The sequence below is a fragment of the Bos indicus x Bos taurus genome, chromosome 19 (assembly GCF_003369695.1).
Source record: "Bos indicus x Bos taurus breed Angus x Brahman F1 hybrid chromosome 19, Bos_hybrid_MaternalHap_v2.0, whole genome shotgun sequence".
Taxonomy (NCBI): Eukaryota; Metazoa; Chordata; class Mammalia; order Artiodactyla; family Bovidae; genus Bos; species Bos indicus x Bos taurus.
In genome coordinates, this window is record NC_040094.1 from 31,319,834 (window position 1) to 31,347,492 (window position 27,659).

General features: G+C 42.2%; 1 protein-coding gene across 4 annotated transcripts in view; it reads left to right on the top strand.

Annotated features, from left to right (window-relative positions):
* SHISA6 (shisa family member 6) overlaps positions 1-27,659 on the top strand; it is a 260,549-nt gene that overhangs the window by 222,286 nt on the left and 10,604 nt on the right. For 2 of the 4 annotated variants that reach the window (XM_027517753.1, XM_027517751.1), the window contains one exon: positions 25,773-25,829. The exons of the other annotated variants lie outside the window; for them this stretch is intronic. In XM_027517753.1, the coding sequence (XP_027373554.1) occupies positions 25,773-25,829 (57 nt within the window). The remainder of the gene's footprint in view (positions 1-25,772; positions 25,830-27,659) is intronic. 4 annotated transcript variants of the gene reach the window in all.

The following is a 27,659-nucleotide window of genomic DNA, read 5'->3' on the forward strand; positions in this document are numbered from 1 at the left end:
TAAAATGTGCTTCTATGGATCTGCTGTATTCTCTACACAGTTATTTACCAGTTACAGTCTCTGAAGTCTGAACCATACAATGAGGTCACACTTGTGCCATGTGGTAACAGGGCCTCCAAAACTCCTGAGCAAGAGACTGGATCCTGCCTTTTGGGTTATGAAACTGATAATCGTTATTAACGGAATCATATGATAACAACTCGTGGCAAAGTGGGGCATAAAAATGACCCTTTAAGAAAGACAAGTTGGTGGGTTTTTTCCCCCTCTAAAGATTAATAGTCTGACTCTTTGCAACCCCATGGACTGTAGCCCATCAGGCTCCTCTGTCCATGGAATTCTCCAGGCAAGAATACTGGAGTGGGCAGCCATTCCCTTCTCCAGGGGATCTTCCCAACCCAGGGACTGAACCTGGGTCTCCTGCATTGCAGGCAGATTCTTTACCAATTGAGCCATCAGGGAAGCCCCAAAGATTAATATGCTCCAGAATTATAAGGAAAATGCTCTGGAGGAGGCTGGCTTCTGGAGGGTATGGATTACAGATGAGATCTAGATATGTCTTTTAGAAACAAGACACTTCTCTGAGTAGTGGGCTTGTAGGTAGTTTTATTTGAGTGTAGTTATTTTTCTGTAATTTCTGATGTTTTGCCACAACATCAATTACTGCTGTAATCTGATTTTTTTGGGGGGGCGGTAAATCTCCATTTTCAAAGAGAAGAGGTTGGAAGTGGTTTGGCTTTCTGACTTTTAGATCAGTATCCTGAAAAGTAACTCATACATGTTCAAAAACCTTGGAACAGAAGTGGAAGATTCGCTTGTACGTAACACAGGCAAGAGCAGCAGAGTTTGGTAGCTACTGTTTTATCTGACTTTTTCTGTTCATCTATCTCTCACCTTGCCTCAGAAGGGGTTAAAGGAGACTTTCCAAGGCAAACAAGGGCTTCTCTGGTGGCTCAAACAGTAAAGAACACACCTGCAATGCAGGACACCTGTGTTCAATCCCTGGCTCCGGAAGATCTCCTGGAGAAGGGAACGGCAACCCACTCCAGTATTCTTGCCTGGAGAATTTCATGGACAGAGGAGCCTGGTGGGCTACAGTCCACGGGACATAACAGAGCAACTTTCACTTTCCAAGGCAAAGGAGGACTTTAGAAGGGGAGAGAGTAACACACAGGTAGAGACAAAGTAAAGCAGGAATTAAGTTAAACTGAACTCACCCATGTATTTGACATGGCTGTTCTATAGTAAGAGCCAGCCAGAGACATGGAGTCTTCTCTGGTATGCAACTCAAAGTGTCTAGAAGAAGAAAACAACTCCCTCAGCTAAAAGATGCCTACTTCTTGGTATGAAGATCAGTCTTCTTTGTCCCAGTGGTTTTCTTAAAGCGGGTATTGCCATGTAACACCACTGGAGAAGGGAATGGCAAACCACTTCGTTATTCTTGCCTTGAGAACCCCATGAACAGTATGAAAAGGCAAATATATAGGACACTGAAAGATGAACTCCCCAGGTTGGTAGGTGCCCAATATGCTCCTGGAGATCAGCGAAGAAATAACTCTAGAAAGAATGAAGGGATGGAGCCAAAGCAAAAAGCAACTGGATGGATCCACACATCCAGTTGTGGATGTGACTGGTGATAGAAGCAAGGTCTGATGCTGTAAAGAGCAATATTGCATAGGAACCTGGAATGTCAGGTCCATGAATCAAGGCAAATTGGAAGTGGTCAAACAGAAGATGGCAAGAGTGAACGTCTACATTCTAGGAATTGGTGAACTAAAAGGACTGGAATGGGCAAATTTAACTCAGATGACCATTATATCTACTACTGTGGGCAGGAATCCCTCAGAAGAAATGGAGTAGCCATCATAGTCAACGAAAGAGTCCAAAATGCAGTACTTGGATGCAATCTCAAAAACAACAGAATGATCTCTGTTCATTTCCAAGGCAAACCATTCAATATCACAGTAATCCAAGTCTATGCCACAACCAGTAATGCTGAAGAAGCTGAAGTTGAACCGTTCTATACAGTCAGCAAAAATAGGATGGGGAGTTGACTGTGGCTCAGACCATGAACTCCTTATTGCCAGATTCAGACTTAAATTGAAGAAAGTAGGGAAAACCACTAGACCATTCAGGCATGAACTAAATCAAATCCCTTATGATTATACAGTGGAAATGAGAAATAGATTTAAGGGACTAGATCTGATAGACAGAGTGCCTGATAAACTATGGACGGAGGTTCATGACATTGTACAGGAGACAGGGATCAAGACCATCCCCATGGAAAAGAAATGCAAAAAAGCAAAATGGCTGTCTGAGGAGGCCTTACAAATAGCTGTGAAAAGAAGGGAAGTGAAAAGCAAAGGAGAAAAGGAAAGATACACCCATTTGAATGCAGAGTTCCAAAGAATAGCAAGGAGGGATAAGAAAGCCTTCCTCAGCGATCAATGCAAAGAAATAGAGGAAAACAACAGAATGGGAAAGACTAGAGATCTCTTCAAGAAAGTTAGAGACACCAAGGGAACATTTCATGCAAAGATGGGCTCAATAAAGGACAGAAATGGTATGGACCTAACAGAAGCAGAAGATGTTAAGAAGAGGTGGCAAGAATACACAGAAGAACTGTACAAAAAAGATCTTCATGACCCAGATAATCACGATGGTGTGATCACTCACCTAGAGCCAGACATCCTGGAATGTGAAGTCAAGTGGGCCTTAGGAAGTATCACTATGAACAAAGCTAGTGGAGGTGATGGAATTCCAGTTGAGCTATTTCAAATCCTAAAAGATGATGCTGTGAAAGTGCTGCACTCAACATTCCAGCAAATTTGGAAAACTCACCAGTGGCCACAGGACTGGAAAAGGTCAGTTTTCATTCCAATCCCAAAGAAAGGCAATGCCAAAGAATGCTCAAACTACCTCATAATTGCACTCATCTCACACGCTAGTAAAGTAATGCTCAAAATTCTCCAAGCCAGGCTTCAGCAGCTCGTGAACCATGAACTTCCAGATGTTCAAGCTGGTTTTAGAAAAGGCAGAGGAATCAGAGATCAAATTGCCAACATCCACTGGGTCATCGAAAAAGCAAGAGAGTTCCAGAAAACATCTATTTCTGCTTTATTGACTATGCCAAAGCCTTTGACTGTGTGGATCACAACAAACTGTGGAAAATTCTGAGAGAGATGGGAATACCAGATCACCTGACCTGCCTCTTGAGAAACCTGTATGCAGGTCAGGAAGCAACAGTTAGAACTAGACATGGAATAACAGACTGGTTCCAAATAGGAAAGGGAGTTCATCAAGGCTGTATATTGTCACCCTGTTTATTTAACTTATATGCAGAGTACATCATGAGAAACGCTGGACTGGAAGAAGCACAAGCTGGAATCAAGATTGCTGGGAGAAATATCAATAACCTCAGATATGCAGATGACACCACCCTTATGGCAGAAAGTGAAGAGGAACTCAAAAGCCTCTTGATGAAAGTGAAAGAGGAGAGTGAAAAAGTTGGCTTAAAGTTCAACACTCATAAAACTAAGATCATGGCATCTGGTCCCATCACTTCATGGGAAATAGATGGGGAAACAGTGGAAATAGTGGCTGACTTTATTTTTCTGGGCTCCAAAATCACTGCAGATGGTGACTGTAGCCATGAAATTAAAAGACGCTTACTCCTTGGAAGGAAAGTTATGACCAACCTAGACAGCATATTAAAAAGCAGAGACATTACTTTGTCAACAAATGTCCGTCTAGTCAAGGCTATGGTTTTTCCAGTGGTCATGTATGGATGTGAGAGTTGGACTGTGAAGAAAGCTGAGTGCTGAAGAATTGATGCTTTTGTACTGTGTTGCTGGAGAAGACTCTTGAGAGTCCCTTGGACTGCAAGGAGATCCAACCAGTCCATCCTAAAGGAGATCAGTCCTGTGTGTTCATTGGAAGGACTGATGTTGAATCTGAAACTCAATACTTTGGCCACCCGATGCGAAGAGCTGACTCATTTGAAAAGACCCTGATGCTGGAAAAGATTGAGGGCAGGAGGAGAAGGGGATGACAGAGGATGAGATGGTTGGATGGCATCACCGACTCAAAGGACATAAGCTTGAGTAAACTCTGGGACTTGGTGATGGACAGGGAGGCCTGCAGTGCTGCAGTTCATGGGGTCACCAAGAGTCGGACATGACTGAGCGACTTAACTGAACTGAACCATGTAACACACCACACTATCCTGAACAATGAGGTTCACAGACCCAGCCTTCAACAGACTTCAGAGTGAATGTCAGTGAAAAATGATGACCACGTTACAAAGTGCTGGGAGCACCCTGCTCTCTGCTGACCCAATTGACCCAGATGCGTCAGGGGCCTATGTTTCTTTCCTACAATTCTCCCTGGCTATTGTCTCTTCCAACCAAACTACTGATAAATATTGCATGGTAGAGCTGGAGACTGTGCTCCCAGGCAGAGCAAATACTTTGCATTGTGTAACAGACGATGAATCTGAGAGCAGTTCCCATCTGCTTGCGAAAAGGAAAAAGCCTGGCAAGAATGCCTGACTCTTTGTTAGAAAGACTTGAGTCAGAGATGCGCCAAGGGACTTCCCTGGTTGTCCAGTGGCTAAGACTCCACACTCCCAATGCAGGGGACCCAGGTTCAATCCCTGGTCAGGGAACTAGATGCCACATGTCACAACTAAGCATTTACATGCCACAGATAAAGGTCCTACATACCACAACTGGCCTGGCACAGCCAACAGAAAACAACAACAACAACAAAAACACAAAAACTGCAAAAAATTCAAAGCATTCCACAAAGGCGCTTTTAAAGAAAAGATGCCCCCAGACTATTGCCACGGACACCATTGTTTTCCACCTGCTCCTCGTGGATACATATGGGCGACCAGAGCATTATATCTGCACTGCCCACTCCCCACCCCCCAGAGCAGGGACAAAACCATTTTGACTCTTGGACATCTTTGACCACATGCCCACTCTGGGTAAATAAAACTCCCAACACGGAATTTCTAGTTTGAACGCTGCCACATCGTGACACCTTCAGGAATAAACAACATGCAAAATGAATAAGGTAACTCATGAGATTTTACACAAACTAGAGAAAAGCTAGGGACTATCAAAATAGTAACTTCAGCTGTCTGGAAAGTGACCTGTGTCAGGGATTGAGAAACCTTTTTTTTTTTTGGTAACGAAAAAGAGAGTAAATATTTCCGGTTTTGCGAGATATACAGTACCTCTCTTCACTACTCAAGTCTTCTGTTCTAGCATGAAAGAGTCACAAACATTCCTCAAACAAGTGGTGCAGCTGGGCTCCAATAAAACCTTGCTTCCTTTGCAAATAAATCATCAGTACCATTTTTCTAGTTTCTACATGCATGTATTAATATATGATATTTGTTTTTCTCTTTCTGACTTACTTCTCTCTGTATGATGGTCTCCAGGTCCCTCCACGTCTCTGCAAATGGCACAATTTCATTCCTTTCATGCCTGAGTAATATTCCACTGCATATATGAGACACAGACGTAGAGAACAAGTGTATGGGTCCCAAGAGAGGAAGGGGAGTGGTAGGATGGATTGGGAGGTTGACATATACACACTTTTGCTACTATGTATAAAATAGGTAACTAATGAGAACCAACTGTATAGCACAGGGGAATCTACACAGTGCTCTGTGGTGACCAAAATGGGAAGGAAATCCAAGGAAGGGAGGATATATGTATGCATGTAACTGATTCACCTTGCTGTACAGCAGAAACTAACACATTATTGTAAAGCAACTATACTAAAACAACAACAACAAACCACCAACTTTGTTTCCAGTGTTGATTGGAAGTCAGATTTGGTCCACAAACCATAGTTTGCCAACATTGGATCTATGTCATTCTCGGCAGTAATTACCCAGAAAGACTTGCTCTCTCATCAGGTTATTCATCTAATTTAATTCATCTAATTTAATCATCTAATAAAATAAGCAATATAAAAATTCATTCAATTTTAAAAGATTGACTATCCTTCTCATCTCAATATGTGTAAAAATGCTATGTGCAAGTCATCCAACAGTAGACTCAGAAATAACAAACAAAACCAAATTCAAACCAATCTACTCAGCTGGAGAATCTCACCGGATCTGATAGTAAAATTGTAGTGCAGTTTTTATATTTCCATCCAAACCATCGATCTATGTGGGACTCTTACAGCATAACCCTTACCTGATTCCTAGCCATGCGCCTATCAAATCTTTATGGGGTCTATTTGTATTCTGCACAGATTTCCTCACTAACCCAGAAGACACATTCTTTATGTCTTTATGGGGATAGCCAAGATTAACATCTACCATCTGGCATAAGACACCTTGCCCTGGTGAAACCCAAAATCACAGCTAATTGAGTGAGAAGCTAATTTTTTGGGTAAAATGTCCAGGAAACAAATAGGTCCTGCAGTGTGCAGTGGTGAAGGGTTGCCCTTTTGGAAGATAAGATCTCCACCTGAGATCCAGGCAGGTAGCAACTCACCTGCATGCTTGTTAAGGTCAAGAAGCCAGTGAGGCATGGAGCCCATCATGCCAGATGCCCCTGGAGCAGCCCTGGAGGTAGACACCTTTCTGGAATGCTCCATTCTAGCTTGTTTTTAAAACTCAGCTGCTGGACTTCAAGTGAAAAGGAGCCTGAGGTTCAACATCAGAGCAGTGACTTGGTTTTAGAGAGACAGGTGGGCGCCCCCTGGTGTCATCTGGAATGTGAGCATCCACAGGTCACTTTACACCTCTGTGTTGGACAACTTTGATCCAGTTGCCAAATCTATTAGCAAGCCCCTTCCTCATAGGTTTATTCACAACTACGTGGTGGCTGGTTCATCAGTTTTCTTTTCAAAGATGAAGAACTTTTACATTAACTTTAAATATATAAAGGCCTCAGTCGTGTCTGACTCTTTGCAACCCCATGAACTATACAGTCCATGGAATTCTCCAGGCCAGAATACTGGAGTGGGTAGCCTTTCCCTTCTCTAGGGGATCTTCCCAACCCAGGGATCGAACCAGGCCTCCTGCACTGCAGGTGGGTTGTTTACCAGCTGAGCCACAAGATAAGCCCAAGAATACTGGAGTGGGTAGCCTATTCCTTCTCCAGCAGATCCTGCATTGCAGGCGGATTCTTTACCAACTGAGCTATCAGGGAAGTCCAAAGTGCCATGAGATACTTCCAAGTTTCAGTTTTTTGGGGAAGTCATAACCTCCTAAGTTGTTTTTGGCTACTTGATTTACCAATCTAGGCACTTATATCCACTGTACTTGAACAATATGAAATAATTACAAATAGATGTTCTTTTTAAAATGGACATAAACAATAAGTTCCTACTGTATAGCACAGGGAACTATATTCAATATTCTGTGATATTCCATAGTGGAAAAGAATATGAAAAAGACTACATATATATGTATAATTGAATCACTTTGCCATGCAGCAGAAATTAACACAACATTGCAAATCAACTATACATCAATAAAATTTTTAAAATTAGTAAAAATAAAATTTGCAGGATCTACATAAAGAATACAATATATATTTACTAAGTAAGGTACATAGTGCTAATCGCTCAGTCGTGTCCAACTCTTTGTGACCTCATGGACCTGCCGGGGTCCTCTGTCTATGGAATTCTCCAGGCAAGAATACTGGAGTGGATAGCCATTCCCTGCTCCAGAGGATCTTCCGGTCCCAGGGATCAAACCTCGGTCTCCTGCATTGCATGCAGATTCTTAACTGTCTGAGCCACCAGGGAAGCAAAGTACACAGTAAAAGATAAATGGGGAATATATACTGTCCCCCTAAATGGGAAAAAAAAACACCAGTTATCTTCAAATTAATCTATAAATGTCATGTAATTCCAAACAAAAATCTAAATTTGTTAGTTTCACAACATAATACTAAAATACCTATGAAAGCCTAAATGCTTGAGACTAATGTGTATATACACACATGAGAAATATAGGTGGGCATTTGTACTATTAGAGATTTAGATATTTAAAGGGAACATGATTGAACTATCATTTCCTGGGAAAGGTATATTAAATTAACCTACCATGATGATGAATTTTAAAAAATAAAGGCAACATGAAAATTTAACAATTAGAACGGTGTGAGAGTGGGAGCAACGTGACAGAAGAAGCAGCTCGGAATTTCGCATGGGATGGATTGTGGTCAACATGGAGAGCGCTGAAACTCAGCCTTTTGGTGGAAGTAAGCGCCCACTTAATAATAAAGACCCTGCAGCCTGCGTGAGGCCAGCTTCGCCTGATGACCTAGCCCAGCTCTTCATTTTCTTTTATAATCAGCTGTTACTTAATATTTTACAAGATAGATTCCTAGACAAAATCTTGATTTCCCTAGTTGCTCCTCTATTATCAAAATAGCCTCAAAACTACTGGATCATTTCCGGACATAAGATCATAGGCGGTTTGCCCTGCATACCTCTCACTGGACAACCTTCCCTTACAATCGCTTTATCTAAATAGCCTGTGTACTCAGCCGCCAAAGACGTGGGCTTCCTAGATAGATAATTCTTTGGTATAAGATTAAGATGGATTTGCATAAAAGTGAGGAAAGGCTGTGTTGGACTTAATAGTTAACCACTTTAAAATGAATTAAATTCTTATCTCCTGACCTAACACAATAAATTTCATGTATACTGAAGGCTAAAATACCAAAATTGAAACCAGAAAAGAAGAGAAAAACCAATATTTGTGCCATCTGGGAATAGGAATGATCTGTTTGAGCAGATCTCAATACGAAGCCCAGAGTCTGTGCCCTGGAATTGCTTTTTGAATTATAAATTAATAAATTGCCAAAGAGACAAAACAGAGAAGAAAATACACCCAAGTCTTACTGCATTTGAATTTAAGATATTTATGAGTCAAAAAATTAAAAGGCAAATGCTTTTTAAAAAATGGATGTGTGATAGATGTGAGAGCAATCAACTCTATATGCAGAATTTGTTTTTTTAATTTTTAAAATTTTCTTGGCCGTGCTGCACAGTATGTGGGATCTTAGTTACCCGACCAGGGATCGGCCCCATGTCCTCTGCATTGGAAGTGTGTAGTCTTAACCACTGGGCGGCCAGGGAAGTCTCAGATACTTTTAAAGAATAAAAATAAGTCACTATCAAACATAGTCAAACATATATTAAAGATATTTCCACTGCGAAACATAGGGGAAATTTAAAAAGTGAATAACATCCGTAGGAATCAATGAAATACAACCTTTTAACTTGGCAAAAACTACTCTCCACCACCAAAAAATAATACTTGTGATATACAAAGTGAGGGGAAATTAGCAATCAAAAGATATATGAATCAGCACAACATTTCTGACAGGAAATTAAACCAAAATCTTAAGAATTACATTCCCTCTAACCTAGAAACTCTGATTCTAGAATTTTTCCTACGGAAAACAAGACCAGCACAGAGTTGTGTAGAGATATAAAGTATTGTTTATGATACCACTGAGATGGAAACAACTTAAATATCTAATAACAGGGAAATGGTGAAGCAAACAAACCGCCACCCATTAGATTTTGATGCTCTTCTATATGGCGGAATGCTAAGGGACTATTTACAGTGGTCATGGAAGAGTTCATTATTGACTTTGAAAAATATCCACAGCATTTTGTCACTGAAAAGTCGTGTCCCAAAAGTTTGTTCAGCTTTTGTTTTTGGTGGACAAAATTAGACATTTTTTAGTTCATTTTTATTTTCTAGTTTTTCAACAATGACATGTTAATTATATGCATACATACTAAGTCACTTCAGTCATGTCCAACTCTTTGCGACCCTATGGACCATAGCCCTCCAAGCTCCTCTGTCCATGAGGCAAGAGTACTGGCGTGGGTCACCATGCCCCCCTCCAGGGGATCTTCCCAACCCAGGGATTGAACCCGCGTCTCTTACATCTCCTACATTGGCAGGTGGGTTCTCTACCACTAGTGCCACCTGGGAAGCCTTGTTAATTATATAGGTTTTTAAAAATGTATTTATTTGGTTGCACCAGGTCTTAATTGTGGCATGAAAGATCTAGTTCCCCAACCAGGGATTGAACCCAGGTCTCCTGCATTGTGAGTGTGGAGTCTTAGCCACTGGACCACCAGTAACAGCTGGAGTTGTCTTCAGTGGGGAGACAGCTATAGTCTCAGAGTCTTCCTGGAGCCCAGGAAAGGGGCAAGGGGTGGGATGACTCCTCCACGGCGTCTGAGCTTTATCACACCTGAAGGAAAGTCTCAGAACGCCAAGGCATCAAGTAGCATCGCTGACACGTCTGTTTTCGAGGCTGGTCATTTATTTATGATGTTCTTCTTGGCAGAAGGTTCTCTGTACACATCAGGAAAAGAAGCAGCATGTGCATTTTTCACAAGCAAACAAAAGCAATGCTTTCTAGCAAGGGAGCTGACCTCTGTGATGAAGGTAGATGTCTCTCAACCCTAACAGGCAAACCAGATTCACAGTGGAATTGTACAGCAAATGGCAAATCTATTAATCGTCCTTTCTTCCCCATTGGGGATATCAGCGGATGTTTGTTATTTTACTGTAATATTCATATGGCCAGGATTCCCGGGAGACCAATAAAGTCTGTTCAGTTGTCTTAGTAACTGATTTGAGTAGAATGTGCCTGTGACAAGATCAACTGTGATGGATTGGGGAATACAACGGCAGCTCAGATCCAGTTGGTGAGGGCCTTCTGCTGAGGTTCATCAGCCTGTGCCCTGACCAGTAGCCATGACCTGGGCACGTTACCACTGTCTGCCTCAGTCTTCTCACCTATAAAATGGGAATAATATAATTTCCTATGTCCTGTGTGTGCAGTTGCTCAATCATATCTGACTCTTAGCGCCCTTTGGACTGTAGCCCACCAGGCTCCTTTGTCCATGGGATTCTCCAGTTAGAAATACTAGAGTGGGCCCTCCTCCAGGGGATTGTCCCAACCCAGGGATCGAAGCTGCATCTCCTGTGTTTCCTGCACTTCAGGCAAATTTTTTACCCACTGAGCCATCAGGGAGGCCCTAAGAGATTAGATAGAATAGTACATGCAAAGAACTTAGTCCCTTTACGAAGTCGTTTACATTTATGACACTGGCATTCATCAACGGCTCCATGATCTTCCCCATCCTATAAATGCTTTTTTTTGTTTGTTTTTCATTTTATTCCAGCCCCTGGCATCAAGAAGATCCCCTAGAGAAGGAAATGTCAACCCACTCCAGTATTCTGGCCTGGGAAATTTCGTGGACAGAGGAACCTGGCAGTCTATAGTCCACGGGGTCCTAAAGAGTCAGACACAACACAGTGATTAAAATAAAAACAAGAGAACCTAGACCCCCCTAGAAACTCCATCCAGCTCTGCAACTGATGCTGCAGATGAATCTCTGCTTGCTTGTTCTAGCAAGACAGCAGCACAGGGTAGAGTTAAAGGACACTGTGTTTCGATTCTGTAGATGTGAGCTTAAATCTGGGGTCAGCCACATATATTCTGTGCCATCCTGGGCAACTCCGTGCCACCAATGAAATGTGAATGACCTCATAGAATAATGCGAGGTTTCAGTGACATGATACTTGTCAGTTAGCACTGTAAGTGCCTGACGCAACAAATGGTAAATGATAGGGAAAAGGTGATTGTCTTTGCCCAATCCAGTAAGACTCCATTTATACTGGGAATTTTAACAATGCCAGTGTGGTTTCTTGGGCCAGGCATGAGGCTTAAAATGTCCTCCAGTCGGTATTGTAACTTAGAGAGCAAATGTGTCGATTAAAAATGGACAATGGAATATTACTCAGCCATAAAGAAGAATGAAGTTGAGTCATGTGTAGTGGTGTGGATGAACTCGGGGTCTGTCATACAGAGTAAAGTAAGCCAGAAAGAGAAACACAAACATTGTATATTAACGCATATATGTAGCGTCTAGAAAAACGGTGCAGGTGACCCTATTTTCAGGGCAGGAATAGAGTCAAAGATGTGGGGGATGGACATGTGGACATGGAGGTGGAGGGGGGAGGCTGGGATGAATGGGAGACGGGACTGACATGTAGCCACTACCATGTGTGGAACAGGCCGCTAGTGGGGAGCTGCTGCACAGCACGGGGGGCTCAGCTCTGTGCTCTGCAATGACCTAGGGGGCTGGGGGCTGGGATAAGGGAGCGGACGGAGGCTCCAGAGCGAGGGGATATATGTATATTTGTAGCTGATTCACATTGTCATATGGCAGAAACTAACACAGCATTGTAAAGCAATTATACCCTTTTTTTTAATTTAAAAAAATTAAAATACAGACCCAGATCACACACACAAAAACGGCACTTCATAAAGGGAAATACAGCTCCATGTCAGGTACACTCATGGCTCACAGTAGTTACAGGATGCAGATCCTCCAGTGACCTACTTTTTCTTCGGGATATTTTGGGGTGTCCCCACAGACTACAGGCCCTCTAAATATCAGTCATCCCTCTGTTCTAGTTATTTCAACTGGAGTCACCTTTTGCAATACTGAGCTGCTTTGTATCACCCAGGAGACATGCTGGGTGCCTAGAACAAGCTCAGGAAATTTTAGGACGGGGTGCCTACAGCTGGGGGTGAGGAGAATCTGGAATTTGCCATTCAGTCTCCCAGCAATCGTAGCGCCCCCTTAGGAAGCCCACCTGATGGGCCAGCTTGGCCCAGTATCAGAGGCTAAGACTGTCCCACTCTCCCCTAGAGCCACCGCATCACATACCTGGAGCTCATACCCTATCCCGCTCCAGGTAACCCCATGGCATCCAGGGTTGACTTCCCGTGGGTATGATTCAAATAGCTCTGGGGGATGCGCTCCAGTCTTTATTACCAGGTGGACCATCAGTCCGCTGGAGTCGGACTCCTTCTCACGGTGATGTGACCATAACTGCTAGCAGAGCACACCACTCAGGTGTCTCCAGGCCTGGATGAACCGGAGTTCTCCTGGAAAAACAGATCCCAGCAGGTGTCAGGCAGCTCTCCCGCGGAGCCCCACATTTGTCTTTTTAAGTGACTTTGGCAGAAGACACATTGTTTTCCTGTGTGGCATGACAACCCGTGTTTTCAGGCAGCAATGAAAATGACAATTGTTGCCAGACATGGAGAAGCAGAGCAGGGGTAGGAGCTGATATGAAGCCAGACTCCAGGGGTGGGACTCCCCGGAGGAGACCCCGAATCAAAGCCTCTGAAGAGGAGGAAAGAATGACACAGGCATGGATGACCTCGTGGTGTCATTGGCAACCAACCAGTTGTCTTGGGAGGAATTCCACCTTCGGACACTGTGACTCACAGGCCTGCCTCTCTGCATTGACCTTACCATGCCACCAAAATGATGAGCATCGTGCTGGGGTGCATCAGAATGGCGACTAATCCTCAAGAAGAAGCGTGAAATGTGGGCTGGATTTGAGGTGGGGAGGCAAGGGTGCCTTATTCCTCCACACACACTCATATTCAGACGCGTACAAAATATTGCAGCCCACACGCTTGGCTACGGGCCCAGAAAATCTGCCACTCTGAGCCGAAGAAGGGAGAAAGGAGGACAGGCGATCAAATCTCATCGCCAAGGCCTCTTGCCCATTCTCCGCCACTTCAAGAGAGGATTCACTGACACTTCCATTCATCATTCTGCGAATTGTACAAGCGTCCCCCTCCACCCCGGGGGCCCAGCCTGGGGGAGGACTGTGTTAAAGTAAACACAAAAGAAGTACAATCCCTCTCCACCTCCAGCAAGGTTCAACATATTCACAGCTGCGTAGAAGTGCCCTGCCTGCAGAAGTATTTAATCGTCTTGGAAAGAGGGAAAGAACGCTACAGAGAAGTGAAAAAGCAAAATGATATGCAATTCGGCACCAAAAGCAAGTGGGTGTGGCCAGAAAGGCTCCTGCACTGCGGGGCCTGAGGACGACTTTATGCAGATGAAACTGGAGTTTTATCATCAAGGATTGGGAGGGTTTGGAGGAAGAGCGGAGCGAAAGAGTGATCTAGGTGGAAGACATTTCTGTGGGGGTTTTTTTTGTGTGTGTTTTATTTTTTGTTTGTTTGTTTTGATGTGGACCATTTTTAAAGTCTTTGTTGAATTTGTTACAATATTGCTTCTTCTTCTTCTTTTTTTAAATGGTTTGCTTCTCTGGCTGTGAGGCACGTGGGAATCTTAGCTCCCGGACCAGGGATCGAACTTGTACTCCCTGCAATGGAAGGCGAAGCCTTAACCACTGGACTGCCAGGGAAGTGCCAGGTAGAAGATGTTTTTGAGGTGCTGATGTGGGTTGGGAATAGTGGAGAGGAAACCAGTCAATAGAATTCACTGGTTTGTTGGGTGAGATGAAATAGGCCTAAATCATGGGCAGCTCTGAAAATGCAGTGATATCTCCTGCATTTTTCAAAATGTGGTCCAGATTCCAGTTGCAGATGCAGGAAGCTTTCAAAAAAGCTAATTCCTCTGGCCTGTCTCAGGTCACCTAACTCATAATTTATGGGATGAGAGAAGGGCTCAATTTTTTTTAATGGATTCCAGATCACTCTTAGGTATAGCAGTTCAAAGGTCTTTGCTGTTAGGCATCTAAGCTTTAGTCTATTGGTAGTTTGTAATACTTAGAGGCTAAAGGCCAGGGTGAAATTGGCATTGAAGAAAGACTAGCCTACTTGGCCATAATAAAGAATGGAATTTTGCCATTTGCCGCAATGTGGATGGACTTGGAGGGCATTATGCTAAGTGAAATAAGTCAGACAGAGAAAGATAAATACTGTATGATACTGCTTATATGTGGCATCCAAAAAATACAACAAACTAGTGAATAGAACGTAACAGAAGCGTACTCACGGATACAGAGAACTTAGTGCTTACAGTGGGGAGGTGGAGAGGGGCAAGATAGGGGTGGGGGAATGGGAGATACAAACCATTGGGTACAGTATGGACTCAAGGATATATTGTACAACATAGGGGAATATAGCCAATATTTCATAATAACTGTAAATGGAAAGTAACCTTTTAAAATTGTATAAAACTCATTTTTGAAAAAAGAAAAATATCGTATATTAACACATATATATGGAATCTAGAAAGATGGGGCTGATGAACCTGGGGCTTCTCTGGTGGCTCAGTGGTAAAGAATCGCCTGCAATGCAGCAGATGTAGATTCAATCCCTGGGTCGGGAAGATCTCCTGGAGAAGGAAATGGCAACCCACTCCAGTATTCTTGCCTGGGAATGACATGGACAGAGGAGACTGGTGGGCTGCAGTCCATGTGATCACAAGAGTCAGACAGGACTTAGCAACTTCACCACCACCATCGCTGATGAATCTATCTGCAGGGCAGCAATGGAGATGCAGACCTAGAGAACAGGTTTGTGGATACGGTGGGGGAAGGAGAGGGTGGGATGAACTGGGAGAGTAGCATGGAAACATATACATTACTGTATGTAAAATAGATAACCAGTGGGGATTTGCGGTATGATGCAAGGAGTACAGGTCTGGTGCTCTGTGACAACCTAGAGGGGTGGGGAAGGGTGGGAGGTAGGAAAGAGGTTCGAGATGGAGGGGACATATGTATACCTGTGGCTGATTCACGTTGATATACGGCAGAGACCAACACAATAGTATAAAGCAATTATCCTCCAATTAAAAATAAACAAATTAAAAAAAAAAGACTATTCTAGCAGTAGCGCACAAGGTGGATCCATAGGGGCAAAGATTGGAGGCAGGGAGGAAATCTCACCCAGGGTGCGGTGATGAGACCCGAGATATGAGGGTCTATAACCAACATGCATATTATCTCTTTGTTATGTATTCTCAGGATCCCATTGCTCACATTGCTTGGGTACTATTCATACCCTGCAACCTTCCTGTGACTCACTAAACAGAAATTACTGTTGCTACATCTCTCATTGAATTCATACCAGAAATGTCCAACACCAAGCAAATCACCCTTTTCTTTCACCTTCTCCCCCTTCCAACCATGCGTGTAAGCAAGCATACAAACACAGAACTGCAAACACACACGTGTAAGCACACAGTTGATTTGCTCCCCAGAGAAAACGAGCCACTCTCCTTAGCAGCTAAACCAGACACCAATGGGGGGAAACTCATTCTGCCAGCTCCAGAAACTTCCATGGCTGCAGAGGCCAGGCGGCTGCAGAATCTTCTGATTCTAAGCGGCCTGTTCACCACAGATGGTCCACGTCAATGCTCTCAGTGGGCAGAGGGCTCCGCCTTGCTTCTTGGCTTCCTTCAGGCAGCCTTGGAGCTCTGATGGAGATTGTTTTGTCACTTTGTGGTCTTGTCAGCATATCGATCTGTGAGTCCTAAGCGCTAATTAATTGTTATGTTATCCAGCTCGATTCATCAGAAGGCCGATGGCCCTGACTGGGCACTGTGCCAAGGCCCAGGACTCCCTGAGGAGGAGGGACAGGGGAGACCAGTAATTGAGGGAGTGGAGATGTGATCTGTGGATAAGTCCAAGGGGAGATAGGATGCCTGTTCTAACAGACTATATACGCGTCGCTGCAGAGAGGATGCTCCAGACTGATTTCTGGAATCGTTAGCCTTCCTACTCTCAATCCTTAAGGAAATCAACCTGAAACAGTCATTAGAAGGACTGATGCTGAAGCTGAAGCTCCAATACTCTGGCCACCTGATGCAAAGACCAGACTCATTGGAAAAGACCCGACTCATTGGAAAAGACCCTGATGCTGGGAAAGATTGAGGGCAGGAGGAGAAATGGGCAGCAGAGGATGAGGTTGTTGGATGGCATCACTGATTCAATGAACATGAGTTTGAGCAAGCTCCAGGAGATGGTGAAGGACAGGGGAGCCTGGTGTGCTGCAGTCCCTGGGGTTGCCAAGAGTCGAACATGACTTATCGACTGAACAACAACTCTTTGTACGTCACAAGTTCTGCCTTTGACCCTTCCATATTAACACCGAGCTGCCCACACACCCCACAACTCCATATTATCTAGAGCAACATCTGCCCACCTCCTCCCACCCCCTCGCCCTCCACTGTCTTCAAGATGTATTCATAATAGAGTAGCACTGGTCACAGTGAGTGAGTGCATCTGTGTTGGACAGTTTTTCCATTTAACCCACACACACACACACACACACACAAATAGTACACAGATTTAACAAAATTCCTATCAACATCTCCACAAGATTTTTTTAAGATACAGACAAATTATTCTAAAAGGTATACAGAAAGGCAAAAAAAAAAAAACAACCCTAGAATAGTTAAAACACCTTTTAAAAGGAGAAATAGGACTTCTCTGGTGGTACGATAGATAAGAATCCACCTGCCAATGCAGGGGACATGGGTTCAATCCCTGGACTGGGAAGATTTCACATTATGTGGGACAGAGTCCACGCTCTATGACCCGCATAGAGCCCGTGATCCACAGCCACTTAGCCCGCATGCTGCAACTACTGAGCCTGTGCTCTGCAACAAGAGAAGCCACTGTGATGGAGCCCAAGCGCTGCAAGTGGAGAGGAGCACCCGTGCCCTGCAACCAGGGAAAGCACACGGAGCAAAGAATACCCAGCACATACAAAAATAAATAAATAAACATTTTAGAAAAGGAAAAATAAAGCGGAAGCAATCGGTCTACTCAACTCAAGAAATATCATGTAGCCACAGGAAGCAAGACTATCTGGTTATTGGTAGAGGAACGGACATGTAGCTCAATGGAACAGAAGACAAAACCCAGAAGTAGGCCCACACAAACATGTCCAGCTGATTTTTTGACAAATGTGTAAAAGCAATTATATGGAGGAAAGGAGTATTTTCAAATACAATGCTGAAGCAACTGGACATCGGATAGCAAGCAAAAAGACAAACAACAAAACCCCTCAACTTGAGTCTCATACCTTTCATAGAAATTAATGCCGAATGGTTCATGGACTTAAATGTAAACATGAAACTATATAACATCTAGAAAGAAAGGAGAAAAATCTTCTGACCTAGGGCTAGAAAATGATGTTTTAGACTTGGCACTAAAAGCACAATCCATCAAAGAAAAAAAATTGACAAATTAGACTTCATCAAAATGTAAAGTTTTGTTCTGCAAAAGACTCAGTTAAAAGGATGACAAGATAGGCTTCAGTCAGGGAGAAAATATTTACAAACCATATATCCTACAGATAACTATCATCTGCCATATAAAAAGAATTCTCAAAATTTAACAGGAAAAATGTAAACAATCTGATTAGAAAGTAAGCAAAAGTAATCAAGAGACGTTTCATTGAAGAAGATAAACAAATGAAAAATAAGCACATGAAAAGATGTTTAACATCATTAGTCATTAGAGAAATGCAAATTAAAACCACAGTGAGATATCACTCCATAACTATCATGGTTAAGAATGGCTAAGATAGAAAACAGTGACAACACCAAATGCTGGCAAGGATGTGGAGGAACTGGAGCACTCACTCACTGCTGGTGGAATGTAAAATGGTACAGCCATTCTGGAAAACAGTTTGGTAGATTCTTAAAAACAAACAAACAAGCCATGCAGTTACTAAACAATTAACAACTGCACTTCTAAGCATTTATCCCAGATAAGAGAAGACCTAGACACAAAGACCTTCACGTGAATGTTTACAGCAGCTCTATTCATAATCTCAGAAAGCTGAAAAGAATCCAGATGTCCTTCAACAGTTGAACAGTTGGTACTGTGGTACATCTACACCATGGAATATTTACTACTGAGAAATAAAAAGGAATGAAGTATTGATGCATTCCTGAATGTGCCTCCAGAGAATTATGCTTGACAAAAAAAAAATCCAGTCTCAAAGACTACATACTGTATGAATCCATTCATAGCAGTCTTGAAATGACAAAATTAGAAATGATGGATAGGTTAATGGTTGCCAAACTTCCCTGGTGCCTCAGAGAATAAAGAGTCTGCCTGCAATGTGGAAAACCTGGGTTTGATATCTGAGTGGGGAAGAACCCCTGGAGAAGGGCATGGCAACCCACTCCAGTATTCTTGCCTGGAGAATCCCCAAGGATAGAGGAGCCTGGTAGGCTACGGTCCATGAGGGTCACAAAGAGTCATATATGACTGAGCGACTTCAATTTCACTTCAGTGGTTGCCAGGGGCTAGTGCGGGGGTGGATGCAGGAAGGAAGTGGATGTGGCAACATGAGGAATTTACCTAGTGATGGAAACCTTCCATATCTTGACTGTATCCATGTCAATATTCTGATAGAGTACTATATTTTTGCAAAATGTTACTACTGGGGAAACTGGCTAAACAATATACAAAACATCTGTGTTGTCTGTGAATCAACAATGATTGTAAGTTTTAGATTTTTTATTTATTTATCTGGCAGCATTGGGTTTTATTTCATGGCATGTGAACTCTTAGTTGTGGCGTGTGGGATCTAGTTCCCTGACCAGGCATCAAACCCAGACCCCCTGCACTGGGAGCTCGGAGTCTTAGCCACTGGGCCACCAGAGAAGTCCCTTAAAATTTTAATTTTAGAAAACAGTACAGTAAAGGCAACATTTATTTTGCTTATAAATCTCCAATTTGGGCAGGGCTCAGTGGGTATGGGGGATTTAGGTGGCTCAGATGGTAAAGCATCTGCCTACAATGTGGGAGACCCAGGTTCAATCCCTGGGTTGGGAATATCCTCTGGAGAAGGAAATGGCAACCGACTCCAGTACTCTTGCCTGGAAAATCCCATGGACGGAGGAGTGTTGTAGGCTACAGTCCATGGGGTTGCAAAGAATCGGACACGACTGAGCAACTTCACTTCACTTCACTTCACTGGGTATAGTTCGTCTCTGACCCACTTGTGTTAACCTGGACACCTATGAGGCTGAGGGCTGGAATCATCTGAAGTCTTCCTCACTCACGCATCTGGAAGTTGATGCTGGTTATTGATGGAAACCTTAGGCCAGCCTCTGAAGTCAGATTTTGCACATGGTCTGGACTTCTTCACAATATGGTGGCTGGGATTGAAGTGTGAGTATTGAAAGAGTGAGCGAGGTGAAGCCTTATCATCTTCTGCAGCCTAGCTCTGGGAGGCATGCGGTGTTATTTCTGCTGCACCATGCTCATTGAGGAAGTCAGGAGCGCCCTCCAGTTTCAAGAAAAAGAATATATTCTATCCAGTGGGGGAATGGGAAGGTTTCAGGAGAGTGTGTGGGACAAGAAATATAATGTCACCATTTTTTTTTTTAATAAAATATGATGCGGCACCGTCTCTGAAGACTGACTTTCTCTCTTCCAAATCGACAAGACTGGCCATAGCTACCTAGCTTAAAAGTCATGTGTCCAGCCATGCAGAGAGACCACATCTCTCTTTTTTAATGGTTCCTGATTTCTGGAGAAGGAGCTCCAATGGGCCCAAGTGAGTCAAGTATTCATACCTAGCCAAATTAACCATGACCTAGAGTTTGAGCCATGTGGAGGGCAGTCATATCATACACATGCATGTATAATAGGAAGATGAGGATATGACAGTAGAAGGAAGGACAATTTTTCTGAGCCAGGAGGACTCACGTTTCACCATCAAGGCAACCCAGAACACACCAAAGCACATAGGTAAATTTTCTTAAAATTATGCTCTTGTCAAGAGACAAGGATAAAATAACATGACACAGAAAGGTTAGATACAAAAGGATGGGCAAAGTTTATCAGGCAAATGCAAACAAAGAGAAAGCTGGGTTGGCAATATAAATATCAGATCAAGCAGACGTACAGGCAAAAAAAAAAAAAAAGGCATTAAATAGGACAGAAAGGGTTCTTTAATGTTGATAAAGGGTACAAGCCACAAAGAAGACATAAGCACCATGAGGTTTTTTTGTGCTGAACAAGATAACTGTGAAATATGTAAAACCAGGACTATAACAGATGCAGACAGAAAATGACAGGAACTCAACGATAGTGGGGGCTTCCCTGGTAGCTCAGTTGGTATAGAATCTGCCTGCAGTGCAGGAGACCCCAGTTCAATTTCTGGGTTGGGAAGATCCGCTGGAGAAGGGATAGGCTGCCCACTCCAGTATTCTTGGGCTTCCCTTGTGGCTCAGCTGGTAAAGAATCCTCCTGTAATGCAGGAGACCTGGGTTCGATCCCTGGGTTGGGAAGATCCCCTGGAGAAGGGAAAGGCTGCCGACCTCAGTATTCTGGCCTGGAGAATTTCATGGACTGTATAGTCCATGGGGTCACAAAGAGTCGGACACGACTGAGCGACTTTCACTTTCACTTCCAACAATAGTGGAAGAGTGGAGATACCACCCTCAGTCTTTGACAGACTAAGTAGGCAAAGAATGAGTTAGGGTAGAGAGGAGCTGAATAATATATTTCATATGTCTGATTTAATAGATATATGTCAATTTTATACTCTATGAGAAGAAAATAATACCTTTTCTTAAAGAATTCAGGAAACATTCACAAAAATTGATCATATATTAGCCCACAAAGGAAACCTAAGTGAAGTCTCCAAGGCAGAAATTGTACAGGCTCCATTCTCTGGCCGCAATACAATAAAACAGAAAATTAACGGCAAAAGTTCAAACTGACAAACCCAAACACTTTGAAATTTAACAACTCTGCTACAGAAATCTTGGGTCAGAGAGAAAAATCAAAGCTGTAATTACAGATCATTTAGGGCTTAACAGCAATAAGAACATTGCATATCAGCACTCATGGGATTGTGTCAGAGACAAATTCAGAGCTAGAGACCCGATATTGTTGATAGAAAAGAGTAAAAATAAACAGACAAAAGATTCAAGCTCGAAAATTAGAAAAGAATAACGAACCAAACCAAAGAAAATTAGGAGGCAGAAATGAACAGATCCAAAAGCATAAAATAAAGATATGAAGGGATAAAAAGCTCTGATATGTAAAGAAGTAGTTATTTGAAAAAGAAGAATGATGGGAATACATTGATGATCCGAAAAATATTAAGACAGGATGTTGAGACTGAGAAAAGAAATATAGTTTCCTGTATGGAGATTTTCTGAGAGTATGTTACACTTTTAAGCTAATAAAGTTTCAAATGTTCAATGGACTTATAAAAAATGGAAATTACAAACTGAAATTGGAATTAGAAAATGTGAAGGAATCAATATGTAAGGAAAATGTTGCCAAGCCTGAGAGGCAGAGTACATAAGGATGTGGGCTCTCGTACCAGCCTGCCTGGACTTGAATCCCAGTTTCACCTGTTTGGCAAATTGTTCAGCCTCTGCAAACCTCAGTCTCCTTAACACTAAATCTGTGATGATAACAACGTCTATCTCTCAAAGTTGTTGTTGTGAAGTCAGTAAAATGACAAGCCAATTCCCTACCACTGTGCAAACCAGACTCCCCAAAAGATAGCAGGCATTTTTCTTATTGCACTCTTTCAAACTTTCAAAGAACACATCTTTCATATGCTCTATTAATAGTTCCAAGGCATACAGAAAGATGAACAAGTGCACTTGATTTTACAGAATCATTATCTTGATACAAAAAGCCCTGCCATGTTCGCACAAAAGTGCAAATTTTCTTTATGAATACATAGGAATTAAATAAGATGGGATCCAATGTTGTAAGGAAAGAATGAGGCACAAAAATGAAATAATGTATTTCCTAGGAATAGACGAATAGTTCAATAGGAAGCAGTCCACTAACCCACTTCATCACATCACAAGGCAACTGTCATTGTGTTGACCAAGAAATGCCATTTTTAATTATTTGCCTAAAGAAGTAAGACATGGACAAAGAGTTGTGTTCAAGGTTGTTTGGTGTAAATTTATTGAACTTTAAATAATCTAAATACACATTAATAAGGGAATGTTTATGTATATATATATGTATATAAACATTATGTTTAAGTCATATGTAGAAATACACTATAGGTTATTCTATAGAAAGGGCTATTGTGAAACTATATAAAATATTTCAGACTATTTGAAAACATGAAAATATATTCAAGATATGTTGTCCATTGAGTATAAAAGAAACTGATTAAAAATAGAAAATACTTACATATGTGGAAACTACACATATTTATCTTTGTGTGTATATATGTATATGTACATGTATGTATGAACATTAAGGGTTGTTTCTTTTGTTACTGTAAAAATGGTACAGGGAATAATAACCTTATGCATTTGTTGTTTAATGAAACTGTAATGATCAAATCACCATATTTTTCTCTATTTTAAGCACCATAATCTGATTCTCACTTGTGCAAATGAAAAATGCAAATTGCTATTCATTGCGATTTAAGTTTGGGTGTGTATATGTGTGTATGTAATAGTAATAGTAATGTAGTAATACATTAGTAATGTATTGGGGGAGGGAAACAAAAGAAAAGATAACAAAATATCATGACTATTTTACGATGGTTTAATTTTCTACCTCTGTAGATGCTTTTGCTTAATTTCAGTATGTGAAAAAAAATCAAATGTTAGCAAAATACCTGAAGTGAGATTCAAACAAAAGGAAAAGCCCTGCCCTTGTAAACAAACTATCTAAATTCAAGACATTTATCCTGTTTGTAAACTCATGTGTAAAAAAAAAAAAAAAAGATAATTACTTCAAATAAGATATTTGAGGGGTTTTTCACAGTGTCTGGAAATCAGCAAGTCAATAATATATCAATATTGATATATTGCAATGAAAATCATTGCAAAGATTAGTTTTTAAAGGTATATGAAAGTGTTTAGCACATAGCCTGGGGCATAGCTGGGTACCAGGAATTATTAAATGAACCTGAATCATCTCCCTTTCCTAGAAACACCTGGATTCTTAAATGGAAGATTAGAAGTGCTTCTCTCTGGGACTTCCCTGGTGATCCAGTGGTTAGGATTCCATGCTTCCAATGCAGGGGGTGCAGGTTCAATCCCTAGTCAGGGAACTAAGATCCCACATGCTGTTCAATGCAGCCAAAACTTTTTTAAAAAGTGAGAAAAAAAGAAGTATTTCTCTCTGCCACTCTCCACTGTTTAATCTGAGTTCTCTCATTACTTGCAACTGCTTTATTTGCTGCTGCCATATTGTTTAAAAACAAATAAATAAATGACAATAACAACAAAAAACAGTGAAGTTGGTTTTCTCCTCGCCTCCAGAGGACAAGCAGAACAAACTACCCTTTATCTCTCCTCCTGGATTCTCTCTTCTTGGTTAAAATCCAGATCCAGGGTAGAACTGGTTCAGTGTCTGTCAAATAGTTTTTCCTTGGAAATAACTTAATATTCTGCTTTGAGAAGGTAGAGGGTCTTTGTGTGAGAAATGGTGGCTTCCTGCCCCAAACTATATTCCACTGGATAGAGTCCTCAAAGACCTTGCTCTGAACCAAAGGAATGATATAAATAATTCCATTGGTATGGGAAATTTTGTCTGGTGGTAGTACATAAGACGGTTTGTCTTGGAAATAGCTAGAGACTAGAACTAAGAGAAATCTGGAAAAAAGATATACTGTGGGCCTGGATTTAGGAGGTTGCCATATGAGGAGAATTTGGGCATTCACTGGATGGATATGGAAGATGAAGGGAGGGAAATGGTGAATGAGACCTGAAGTTTTGCTTTAGCTTTCCAATCCCATGGAACATTAGTACCATGGACAGGGCTTGAGCAGCAGAGAATAACATGATGAGCTCCCTTTAGGATGCAATGGTTTGGGTTAAGAGCAGGAATTTCATGGTGACAGACATAAGCAGCTTAAAATCTAACCCCACAGACCAGATAGATCTCAGGTCAGAGGTGTAGACTTGAAACCTCTCAACTTGGGTAAGAAGATAGACCCGAGCCTCATGACATGCTAGTATTTAGAGAATTAAAGAGAAAAGGGGATCTAGTGAAAGAGCTTAAGGATGAGTAACAAGAGGGTATAATGCCAAAGATACGAAAGATGATTTCATCCAGGAAATGGAAGCAAATCCAGACCTAAGAGGATGGCAGGGCTGTGACCCATGGTTTAGATAAACTCAAGCTAAGCCCTCATGCCTCCTCCTTCCTTTGCTTTGGTTGAAATAAGATGCACATACCAACAAAAAGCAAACATACAATGTTGAACTGAAGCAATAATACTATATTGAACTGTGCTTTGGTGGTAAGCCAAATCTTCATTCAGTTTTAGAAGCCCTGAACTCCTGACTTTAGCAACTATGACTCTATTCATTGTGTGGCTTGTTCAATCAATGTGGACTTTTGCATTAATTAAACCCAATGCTTTTGAAATAGCGGGCTGTGTCACTTATAGGCAGGACAGCGACCAGGATCCAGGACTCTGGATCCCAGGCAGTAGGTAGTTCATGTCAGCTTACTACCTCTCAGGACACACCCAGATACTTGTGTATAAAGACCCGGGACAAATTCAAGCTCTATAAGATGCAAGCACCTTACATTAGGGCATCCCTTTCCTGGCCAACCATGCCTGAACACCCTCCTCCCCCAAAAAAGATCTACTTCCTCTGCTCAGTTCTCTATCCCATGTATGCATATTTGCCAAATGTCCCCTAGTCTCCATTCTTCTCCTCCTCCACCCCAACAAAGCTTCTGATGCTGGTCAGCCAGATCTACAGGTGTAGGTGGGTTGCCGTGATGACAGAGGAAGCCCTAATGCAGAAAAAGAGAAACAGAAGCATCAGAGGAAGGACCCTGCCTTGTTTCTAGGGTATGCAAAGGCCTGAGTTTCTTGGAAGTGCTTCCTTTGACTCAGAGAAGCATAGCAGAGGTCAACAGAGGTGCTGCTGTGTTGAAGAGACTACACAATTCCTGAACTCTTCTTTAAAAAATTTTTTTCTGTGATTTTCAGGTGATCATCAGTATAACCATCCGATTTTAAGCAGCGCTACCCAGACCCCTACACATGGTGAGAGATGATTGAGAGCGTTCTGCATTCCATCCTCATCCCAAGTGGCTCCATCCTAGCTACTGATGCCCATTACGGCATCAAGCATGGTCACTGGCTCACTGAAGCTAGGGTGGTGTAAGGAGCCGGGTATCCGCCCTCTTCTAGGGCCACAGTGACTCACTCTCACTTTTAGATCATTGCCCCCCTAATGTCTGTCTCTGATATCAAAGTGATCTTCTGCCATGAAAGGGGAAGAGAAAGCCCCTTTCTTAATCCATTTCATTTACAATCTTGATCACTTCTTGCAGCCATAAATTTCATGTGTCCACAGCAAGGAGTGAACACTCTTCTTTGCCCAGGGCTACTTGTGGTGCCATTTAGGAATGACATGAGAGTGGAAAACTCTATCGATCCTCCCCCAAACTAATTAAGATTGGATAAAACTCAAAACCAAACTGGATGACTTGAGCTTTAGCTCCCAACAGAGGAAGAACCTGAAAGCTGCAGAGCGTGTGTGTGTCAGCAAAGTGCCAAAGAGTTACAAAACCATGTTTCCCTCTTACGTGTTAACATCCTCCCGTCAGATCACAACTTATCATTTGGAACTGCAGTGAAAAACTATTTTCGGTGCATGCTTAAAACTTGATAGAACACAAGACAGCCATGTAAATTATGAGCTATCAGTCATTCTTCTGTCTTTGCTGCTAAAAAATGAAAACATCACTAAATTTTAGTGAGAGAGAAACTCAAAACAAAGATAAATTCTGCAGCTCACCTGGCAGAAAGATCTACACCTCTCATGTCAGACTATGCTCTGTTTCTGCAGCAGAATTTGGAGAACAAAAGTGAACTATCTTGAGGTCCCCCTCCAGTGCTAGGCTCCTAATGAAAATATGTGATGAAAGCAACAGTTTAATAAGGTGTTTCAAGTTGCAGGGTCTAGGAAAAAGTAGAACTGGGGGAAGTCAGACTGATCACACTGATCAGTTAAAAGAAGCTGGTACCACCAGTGATGTTGACAGTAGGAATAGGAAGAAGGGTTCAGCTAAGAAGTATTTGGGAGAAAGAATTGGGAAGTCTTAGTTACTAACTGAATATGGCTGATAAGAGTCAATTATGAGTGAAATGGAGAGTCACGATCAATGAGAGGATGAAAGGTCTTATGAAAGCAATCTAAGAAATCAGGAAAGCAGCCAGTGTTGCTGGTAGGATGGAGCTGTGGATGGTGAGTTTGGATCCGGACATCGAGAGCTGGATATGACTATAGGATCTGCAAGGAAAATCATTCAATAAGGCAGTTAGAAATACAGACATGAAGTCTGGAGGGAGATAACAGCCGAAGATGTAAGTTATGCTTTGGAAGCAGCAACAGAAGTCTTGGGAGTAGGGGCAATCTGTGCGAGAAGGCTGAAAGAGAAAAGCAGAAGGCAGAAGCAGAAAGCCTGGGGGACACCCATGGTGATGAAGCAGCAGCAGGAAGAGGATCCAGAAAAGGCAAGCGAGGATGTCTGCTTGCTCAGTATCATTCTGAAAGACTAACTCTGAGTTGATATTCCCCAGAAGAAGCCTACACAAGCACAGCCTCCTGAATACAAATGGAGGAACCAATCTTTTTGGGGTTTTTTGCCTTTATTTAATTTACTTTTGCCTTTTCATACTGTTCATGGGGTTCTCAAGGACACAGTGACTGCTGAAGTGGTTTGCCATTCCCTTCCTCCAGTGAACCACAGTCTGTCAGTCAGAACTCTCCACCATAACCCATCTGTCCTGAGTGGCCCTGCATGGCAGGGCTCATGGTTTCATTGAGTTACTCAAAGCTGTGATCCATGTGAAATTTTATTTATTGAT